We start from the raw sequence: 10,614 nt of genomic DNA, 5'->3' as shown, positions 1-10,614 counted from the left end.
TTGGATTAGGTAGTGTTAGCTTAGGGTTGTTGGGTCTGATTTCTTGCGGGGTTTTAGTGTTTTAATGGTATTCCTAGTCGCTGTCGTCTTGCGGTTTCGGTAACCCCGATCTTCACGGTTGGTAAAGACTAGAGGTCTGGCTTTTAGGGGTTTTGGCTATTTTCATCGGTGCTTTCCTAGTTGCCGCCGTTCTTGCGGTTTCGGTAACCCCGATCTTGACGATAAAGGTGTAGACTAGGTTAGGGTTTCTGTGTTGGTGTAGTATAGCCAAATTCGTTGTCCCTTCAGACTTTGTGTGCCAAGATTTTGTCCCGCTATCGTTCTCCTCGTTGGTGTCAGGTTGTTGTGTGGTTTAATTAGTTGTTTTTTGTGTGGTTTCCTTCAGATGTTCAGGGTTTGCAGTAGCATTTGGGTAGAAGTAATGGTGTTCTTTTCTTTCATAAGTAGTTTCTCTTTTAATGTGGTCACTTGTTGTTTAATTGGACTTCCAATGTGGGGTTGTCCATATTGGTTTGTTGTTGAGTTGGGATTAGTTTTTTTGGTATGGAGAGATGTTGTTAGTTGGTTTCCTTCCCTCTTCTCAAGAATGGTGTTTGGGTGTTGGAGGAGGTGTGTTGTGTGTTAAGGAGGAATCAATTTCCCTTGTTTGTGGTCTTGGAGGTAAAGTTTTGAGTTTCATGTCAGGGATAGGAGGTTTATGTGGGAGGGGGTTTTGGTGTCCATGGATTTTGGTTGCTAGTTGGTCTTTGAGGTTAACTTATGTTAATTCTCAATTTAGGTTAGTGAATAGAATGTTTCTCATCACTTTCAAAAAATCTTATTTGAACGCTGCTCTCCTTTCGGAGGTTCATAGTATGCTCCCCGAATCACTTATAGTGATTCATGAGGCTTGTGAGCAATTCACAAGTCATATGCAACCAATTCATGTCATTACTTCTCTTCCTTTCATTTCTTGGCTATCCTAGTTTCACAGGTGTTCAAGGGAATCTCTCAAGATTTATCAACCCAGCTACGACTCAGTTTCAAATAAGGAAAACAGAAGCGGAATTGGCTTTGGCACGCTATGCATAATACGGCGTTGTAAACAAAGTCACGACAACGACCAGGAGGCTACAAGCGAAGAACATGCTACCCTTATGGCTTTTAGAAGCTTGTTGTTAGTGTTTTGTGTAACCCTGATAGTTTGTAGTTGTAGTTTGTAATAGTTTGTTTTATTTATGCAAATTAAGCCAATGTCAAACAACAAAAAAAAAAAAAAAAAAAAAAAATACAAAGTACTTAGGATGCTATTTTAATATATTTGTATACGTAGTATATTTGCAAAATCCACTTCTAAAATTTATATTTCTAGAATATACACTGAAAAAAATTCTCATGTGACATTATATTCCAATAATACGTAGTACTACCACATATTAATAAGAAAAAATTGTCAATAATTATGCAGCTCACTCTCATAGAATAAATATTGAAAGTTTGAAACGAATGAAAAACGGAGGACCTGTATCTAATAAAGTACACTCACCATTCTATTTACAGAAAATAAATTTATAAAATTATAAAATGGGAAATGATTAAACTTAAATTAAGAAGATAATTCTATACCTATGACCAAATAGCCAAATAGAGTCTAGAAATGGATGGAGCAAATCCTTCACAATTCCATTGATTTCGCTTAGTGATTGACTTTGTCAAACTAATTGTGATTTTTTTGAGGGAACTAAACTAATTAAGAAACTTATTCCTTTCGATTTATTTTTTTCTTTTTCTGATAAATCATGATTCTTAATAAGAAATTGATACCCACCATTTGTGCGAGAATATTTTCCTTCTCTTCTATTTCTCCTAAACAAGTTCATTATTTTTTGAGGCCTCTTTTAATCTGAGGCTCTCCTCTCCTTCCCTCCAAAATTCCCAAAAAAAAAAACACAAAAAACTAACAAAAAAACCCAAAACGAAAGAACAAAATTCATCATGATCAAAACAAGACATTGGATGAATAAAAAATCAGAAAATTTTCAAAAGTTTGAGAAAAAAATAAAAATTGTTGAAGTCATTACATTGTTTTCACTATCATTACCATCATCATCAAGTTCATTTTCTTCCTACAATATTGTAGTTGTTTTTGGCTAAAAGTTTAAATAAATGGCGATTTACATTTACCAAATGTTGAAGCCACTTTTATTACCAACATTTCTTTTCATCATCTTATTCTCTTCAACATCACATTCAATATCAGATGTAGAAGCCTTATTAAAGTTCAAAAACTCATTATCGAATCCCGGAACTCTCAACTCTTGGGATCCAAACACTCCCCCTTGTATAGACAAATACGCTCCATGGCAGGGCGTTGTTTGTTTCGATGGTGTCGTTGTCGGCCTGCATCTTAAATCCATGGGATTATCAGGTAATATGGATGTTGACGCATTGGCTAACATACCAGGATTACGTACAATTAGCTTGGAAGACAATAATTTTACAGGTCCTTTACCTGAACTTAATCGTTTAGGTGCTTTAAAAGCTGTTTACTTGAGTAACAACCAATTTAACGGTCAAATTTCAACGGATTTCTTCTTAAAGATGGAGTCCTTGAAGAAACTCTGGCTTGCTAATAATACATTTTCCGGGAATATTCCGTCGTCGTTAACGCAACTTCGTAACCTCATAGAGTTACACCTGGAAAACAACCGGTTTTCGGGTGTGATTCCTCCTCTTAAGCAACCTCCATTGGTGTCTTTAAACATGTCAAATAATCAACTACAGGGAGAAATTCCTATGAGTCTTTTGAACTTCGAGTCCTCTTGCTTTGTAGGAAACCCTAAACTCTGTGGTGAAATCATTGGAGTCGATTGTATTACCGAGATCGGAAATAACGAACCGCCACAGCAAACTAACACGGAAACATCCGAGGAGGGGTTGAGTAGTTTTGATAAACCGCCGACTAAAGGCCTAATGTCAGGAAGGATAGCTTGGGGTATAAGTATAGTTTTGGTCCTTTTAGCGTTACTGGTGATTGCGGTTTTTTTGACAAAGAGGGAAACATATGAAGAATATATTCCTACAAGGGCTATAACACCGTCAAAAAACAACGATGAAGCTAGTGCTAGCGCCATTACCACCGCCTCAACCGCCACTGTCGGTAACACGAGAAGCAGAGACAACAATGGAAATGAAGGCGCGGTAGAGGTAGACGTGGAACCCATTTTACAGAAGAGTACAAGTGGATCTTCAACGATTTCTTCTACTTCGAGTAAGAGGAGTAACTCGGACCGATCATCGAGAAGAGGGACGGGAAAAGGCGGTAGCAGTACTCGTGGAGAACCAACTGTGGGTGGTTTAGGTCAAGGGGATCTAACAATGGTGAATGATGAGAGGGGCGTGATAGGTTTGGCAGATTTGATGAAAGCGTCGGCGGAAGTGCTCGGAAATGGCGGTATAGGATCGGCTTATAAGGCGATTATGGCTAATGGGTTTGGGGTTGTAGTTAAGAGGATGCGTGAGTTAAATAATTTGGAAAATGATGCATTTGATTTGGAGATTAGGAAGCTTGCTAGTTTGAGACATGGGAATATATTGCCTCCATTGGCTTATCATTATAGGAAAGATGAGAAATTAGTGGTTTATGAATATGTTCCTAAAGGAAGCTTGCATTACCTTCTACATGGTAAGATCTATTCACACATCAAGTTTCCTAATTTGTTCAAAGTTTTTGAATTTATGTCACCCTCTATGTTCTTAAAAAAATTAGTCTACTTTTGATTTTGATTTTTTTATATGTTTCAACTCAATATTTAAACGTAAATATCTTTAAATTAAATGCGTATGTTAAAAAAATATAAATTTTTGATATTGTTAAACTATACATGAATATATTTTGAAATACGTATTGGAAGAAAATTAGAAGATACTCTTCTATTGTGAATAGTGTCAAGATTTCAAAAGGGACTAATATTCGAGAACGGAATAGGTAAAGATCATATGCTTAATTTTATAATCCAGGAGAAATAAATCAAATATATGAATGGTGGGTAGAAAATAATCATAATTAATAAATTATTTAAATTTAAATTAAAAGAAACTAAAACAAAGTTCTTTCCAATATTTAACTTGGAATTGAAGTATTTGAAGTTAGTTTCACTTAATTAGTACTTCATTCGCCTCTTAAAACTCGCACCGTTTTGACTGGATACGCCTGCTAATGCATAACTTTGACCACCAATATCTTTAACTACATAGTATAAAAACTTATAAAAATATTAATAGTTTGAAAATATATATTAAGATGAATCCAACAATATATTATATACTAACATTTATTTTCATATACTAGAAAAAAATAGGGTCAAAGTGAATTATGTGAATAGTGCAAAAGTCAAAACGGTGCGAGTATTAAGGAACAGAGGAAGTCTACTCGTATATGAGTACTTCCGTATTAGATTAATGTCTTTTAGTAAACAAAAGTTAAGTTTATATTTCTAGGAACAAATTTTACTATTGATTTTGGGCATATTACAACTAAAATTTAATAATTATGTTTATCATGACACTTTTAGGTGATCGAGGGAAGTCTCACGAGGAACTTAGTTGGGCAATACGTCTAAAAATAATCAAAGGAACGGTAGAAGGACTTTGTTATCTTCACTCTCAACTACACACCTATGATCTCCCTCATGGAAATCTTAAATCTAGCAACATTTTGATAAACGCACAAAACGAGCCATTAATTTCGGATTATGGATTTAATCCAATGACTAATCCTAGTGTCGCGACACAAGCATTATTTGGTTATCGGTCACCAGAAGCCATACAACACCAAATAATATCTCCAAAATGTGACGTTTATTGTCTAGGAGTAGTCATACTCGAGATACTTACGTGCAAGTTCCCTACTCAATACCTTAACACGACAAAGGGTGGAACCGATGTTGTGCAATGGGTGGCATCGGCTATAGAAGAAGGAAGGGAAGTTGAATTGCTTGATCCGGATATTGTGTCACATTCTACGACTTGTAAAGAGAGTATGTTGAAGGTGCTTTACATTGGGGCTGCTTGTACTGAACCTAATTGTGATAAAAGGATGGATTTGAATGAAGTTAAGGAGAGTATAGAAAGAATAAACAATCAAGATTGTGGTGAACTAGATGATATTGTACTCTTGTAAAGTTGTTGATGTTCTTTTTTTTTTTTAGAAATTGTGTTTTGTTCTTGTTAAGTTCATGAGATTTTACGGGATCTTTACTTTTTTTTTTTTTTTTTATTTTTTTTTTTTATCATGGTCTAATAATTTTTATGTCAATAGTTATGATTTTATTATTAGATAAATGATGTCATACTAACAGTACGTAGCCGTCTTTATAACACAATATTACACAAAACTTAGTCATACGTCATTTAGTATTTGTGATTAAGCTAAGTTCATGAAGTTGGTTGTTTGCATCGATCCCTTTGAGCAATAAAATAAACAAAAAATCACAATTCTCGTGAATAATATAATGAAATACGAAGTAATTGTAACTCATCATTACTTCTCATTTATCCAATAATAAAAAAATACAAACAACCAACTAAAAACACAATACAAACCGTCGTCAAGCCAACCAAGTGAATCAACCAACAATCCCAATTTTCAAACAAGGCCATTGTGAGAGTAGGTAACACCCAACACTAAACTTAAAGCCAATAATAGATGATTTTTTAACTAGACCAATAAAAGATTAGATGCGTCGATTTTGTGGTAGATGATATTCTCAATAAGATAACTTATTGGGTTCACTCCATAAGGTAGGGATTTCCTGCATATCGAACTTTACGTTTGATATAATTGGTATTATAATCGATCTGCTACTGCTCCTAACAAAGAATAATTTATTTGTGGTTGATTACATACATATATTTCATAGTAGCGTTCGTTTCTTCACCTGTATGGAAATTTGAGAATTATTTTGTTCAATTTATTGAATTAGTTATATGTGTGAGAACGTGAATAAACTTGTCTTGTCCAAAATAAGTTTATGTTTCTGCATCATAACGTATTAAGTCATTTTCATCTCGTAAGAGTACGCAAAGAATATTAGACCAACAATGTTACAAACATATATAGTTGAAAGTTCTTGATAACACAATAATATACGCACTTTATGTGCCATATTAGTCCATTGTTTGTCATATTTCTTTCATATTTTAATCTTAAAGTGCTATTATTCGTTATTTTCGATGTTTCTCTCCTCGTGTTTGTTTTATTTTGTTTTGTAGGAAGTAGCTCAAGTTGGTAGACCTCGGAGAAGATGTTGGTAGAGTGAGTACGAATGTACGGTGTCTAGGAGCTATCCACGTTTACAAGGTGTTTACATTGTGATACAAACAAGAGTTCAAGACAAATACAAGAACACCGGGCAGCCAATACCACGGCGTACCCGTGGCCTACTTTACATTCCACACCCGAGTCGTGGCACTCTTCTTTCGATCCAGTATTAAACGTTTAATGAGCTAATTACTAGAGTTTAATAGTTAGTATACTTCTTATTATATTTAGGTATAAATACAAGTAGTATAGAAGACCTAAGATTTTGGGCCGTCAATTTGTATCGTTTACCGGGGACGCTGCTTACTACCTTGGTCTGCATACTTGTTCGGTTCGTGGATTAACGTGAGTTTGTGGTTTTTGTTCTAGTAATTTGAGACACTAGTAACGTTAATGCTTGATTCCATTGATACAATTTCAAGTATATTACTTTTACTTTCCCTTTATTATCATTTATTAATTATGTTCTTTTCAATATGTTACTTTGCTTGTTTATTTAATATGTGTGAGTAGATTTATAATCTAGGGTTAAGTAAACTCTAGTCATGATTTATGTATGATTTATTATTTTAATCCCCAAATTTATTGTTTGATTGTTCTTGCTTAATTGATTGTATAATTTCCAATACTAGATTAGGGATAATTAGTATTGTTATCATTCCATTGTCTTAATCGTAACGGGAGTTAGGTTTTGACGGATTTGAATATTTCAATTAAGGACATGAATTTCTCCACGGGAGTAGGTAGAAGGGATTGTTAGGAAATTATGGTATTGAGTTTAATGTCTTTAATTTGCATGATTCCACGGGAGTAGGTCTTGATTGCATATTAGGGAAGCCATTGATACTCGGGAGAGGTTTATGGTATTATTTAAGGTTTACCTTTCCTCGTGAACATTTATTTAATTAGTTTGGGGTAGGAATTTATCTTTACATTGATTATGCTAGTGGTGATGCTTAACTCTAGGTGTTTTTAATCCTTGATTTTAGTCTTATTATTAATTACGTCATTAGCTAGAATTAGTTTAATTATCTATTCTCAATCGTTGTTTGGTTACTTACTTAGTATTAATTCAAGTCAGTTTAACTAGTTTTTAATACATTAGTCTCTTGGGATTCGACCCTTACTTGCCCGACTACATAGTTAGGAGGTCTAGTTAGGTTATTTTTGATAGGCACGCGACAGCCTTGTCAAATTTTGGCGCCGTTGCCGGGGACTAACGGTATTAAATTAGTTATTTTTGATTTATTTCTACTAAGTATTTTTGATTTGGTTAGTGGCTTCGGCTATTGCTCCTTGTTTATCTGATATTTTGTTTCCAGTTTCCTTTGTTGCATGCAAACTCGACGTGCAGGCTCACAGAATTTGATTCCTATTGATCTTGAAATCGAGGCCACTGCACGCAAGCAAGGGGGTAGAAGGAGACAGAACAAGAACAAGAAGAAGGATACAAAGGGTGACGAAGTACCAGCCAAATCTCTCTGGGAATATGGTATACCAGACACAACTACTGGTGTACTTTCTAGTATTGTCAGACCAGCTGTCACTGCTGCACACTTTGAACTGAAGCCTCAATTTATTCAGTTCATCTCCAATGATTCATTCTCAGGCTCGCCTAATGACTGTCCTGTAGGTCATATTGATAACTTTCTGGAGAAGTGTGACACTATGAAGATCAACAATGTCACTGATGAGGCCATTAGGCTACGACTTTTCCCTTTTTCTCTGCGGGATAGAGCCAAGGAGTGGTTGAAATATGAAGGTACAGGCTCGTTTGATACATGGGATAAATTGGTCAAGGCATTCTTGGTGAAATTTCTGGACCAAGAGAAGACTTCTAGAATGAGAAATGAGTTAACCACCTTTCGTCAAGCTGAAGATGAGTCATTGTATGAGTCCTGGAGAAGATTTAAACGTTTGCAAAGGCAATGTCCTCATCACGGGATTCCAGAGTGGCTCTTGATCCAAGCTTTCTATAATGGGTTGACACATGAGTATCGGATCTACATTGATGCTGCATCAGGTGGCTCTATCACTGCAAAGGTTCCATCTGAAGCTAAGGCATTAATTGAGAAAATGGCAGCTAATGACAACTATCACCCAGGTGGTCGGAACAGTGCTAAAAAGGGAGGTAAATATAATGTTGATGCTTTAACCATGTTGACCAGTACTGTGCAGGCACTATCTCAAAAGTTTGATCAATTTCAAACTGGGTCATCTACGGTAGCTTCATGTGAAGTATGTGGAATACAAGGACATATTGCTAATGATTGTCAAATCAATAATGTTGGGTTGACAATTGAACAAGCCAATGCTCTTTACAACAACAATAACCAGAGACGGCCATTTGATCCTTATTCCAATACATACAACGAGGGGTGGAAGCAAAATCCTGCATTCTCATACAAGAACACTCAAAATCAGCTTAATCCACCACCACCACGCAACAACTTCAATCAACCTCCAGGTTTTCAAGCTAGACCACCTTTCAACCAACAATCTTTCAATCATCAGGCCCCTCCACAACCAAAGTCCAATTTGGAAGCTATGGTTGAGTCTCTTGCTGCCTCACAACTTAAGCAAGACAAGTATTGGGAAGGGCAGATGAAGCAAAACGATTTCCTTGCTACCTCAATTCAACAAATTCAAGCTCAGAACAAGCTCATGGAGAGTCAGATAAGTCAACTTGCTCACCAAGTAGGTCAATTCTCAAAGACTCCAGGCCAATTTCCGGGAAATACTGAGCAACCGCCTAAGGGCCAGATGAATGCTGTGACTTTGAGGAATGGTAGAGTGTTAGAAGACCTTCCACCAAAGGAACCTCAAAAGAAAGTGATTGTGGTAGAAGAAGAGAAAGATGAATCTGAAAAAGTGGTTGAAGAAGAAAAAAAGGAACCGATTGTTTCTCCCATTGAGCCATACAAGCCACCTGTTCCTTTTCCACAGAGACTAGCACAGGCTAAGCTAGAGAAGAAATATGGGAAGTTCCTTGAGGTCCTGAAGAAGCTGCACATCAACATCCCTTTCCTGGATGCTATCTCAGAGATGCCTTCTTATGCTAAGTTCTTAAAAGACATGCTCTCAAATAAGAGGAAGATTGAAGAGAATACAACTGTTTCATTGACAGCTGAGTGTAGTGCCATTTTGCAGAACAAGCTTCCAAAGAAGCTAGGAGATCCAGGCAGTTATTCTATTCCTGTCAAGCTTGGTGATATTGAGATCAAGAAAGCATTATGTGATCTTGGGGCAAGTGTGAGTCTTATGCCCTTGTCAATCTGCAAGAGGCTTAATATGGGTGAACTGAAGCCCACACGCATCTCCCTACAACTGGCGGATAGAACAGTTAAGTTTCCCCTTGGTATTCTTGAAGATGTTCCACTCCGAGTAGGAAAATTCTTCATTCCATGTGATTTTGTTGTGATGGAAATGGAGGAAGATGCACAGGTTCCCATCATACTTGGAAGACCCTTTTTGGCCATTGCTGGAGCCATAATTGATATGAAGAATGGGAAGATCACCTTTGAAGTGGGTGATGAGAAGATGGAGTATACACTCACAAACTCCATGGGTTCTCCTTCTATGGGAGAAACTATCTATAGGGTGGATGCTCTTGATGAGGCGATAGAAGCTAAGGATTTCAGTTTGCAACTTGATGATTCGCTACAGACAGTCTTGATGGGCAGTGCAAATGAAGAGGATTGGGAGACTAGGGAGTACAAGAGGCTCTTGGAAGAGACACGAGCTTTAGCATCTGAAAATCCTATCAAGGAGGTGTTGAAACCGAGAGAATATAAGGAGAGTTCCACGCCTCCTGAGGTAGAGTTGAAACCCCTTCCCTCTAATTTGAAGTATGTTTTCTTGGGTTCTAATGATACATACCCTGTTATTGTTAATGCTGAACTTGATGACATTCAGATTGAGCAATTGCTTACTGTTTTGAGAAAATATAAGAATGTCATTGGGTACACCATTGATGATATTAAGGGGATTAACCCTTCATTTTGCATGCATAAAATCATTCTTGAGGACGACCATGCTTCTTCTATTGAACCTCAAAGGAGACTTAATCCTAACATGAGGGATGTAGTCAGGAAAGAAGTTGTTAAATTGCTTGATGCAGGTATAATCTTGTAATACCCCGAAACTTTTAAACTCGTTTATTAAAAATTAATAATATTTTATTAACGTAATTTCGTTTCAATTATTAGAAATAATTTAAAAATTTCGTTATTTTAAACGTTTTTACGGTTTATTTTAAATGATAAATTTATAAACGAAAATTTATTTATTTTTCGTTAACGATATATTTTACG

At 36.1% G+C, this 10,614-nt stretch overlaps 2 protein-coding genes across 2 annotated transcripts; both read left to right on the top strand.

Annotated features, from left to right (window-relative positions):
• Positions 1–1,757: 1,757 nt before the first annotated feature.
• On the top strand, positions 1,758–5,267 carry LOC110803070 (pollen receptor-like kinase 3). The gene is made up of 2 exons (XM_022008538.2): positions 1,758–3,664; positions 4,554–5,267. The coding sequence occupies exons 1-2, from the start codon at positions 2,146–2,148 to the stop codon at positions 5,159–5,161; spliced, it is 2,127 nt and encodes a 708-aa protein (XP_021864230.2). The 5' UTR covers positions 1,758–2,145; the 3' UTR covers positions 5,162–5,267.
• Positions 5,268–7,636: 2,369 nt separating this feature from the next.
• On the top strand, positions 7,637–10,435 carry LOC130465678 (uncharacterized). Its single transcript, XM_056834538.1, has one exon. It carries the CDS (start codon positions 7,637–7,639, stop codon positions 10,433–10,435), a length of 2,799 nt encoding a protein of 932 aa, XP_056690516.1.
• The last annotated feature ends 179 nt before the right edge of the window (positions 10,436–10,614 follow it).

Source organism: Spinacia oleracea, chromosome 1, assembly GCF_020520425.1.
Source record: "Spinacia oleracea cultivar Varoflay chromosome 1, BTI_SOV_V1, whole genome shotgun sequence".
In the NCBI taxonomy this organism is placed as follows: Eukaryota; Viridiplantae; Streptophyta; class Magnoliopsida; order Caryophyllales; family Amaranthaceae; genus Spinacia; species Spinacia oleracea.
The sequence above is the reverse complement of the archived record's forward strand: the minus strand, read 5'-3'. Positions and strand labels throughout refer to the sequence as shown.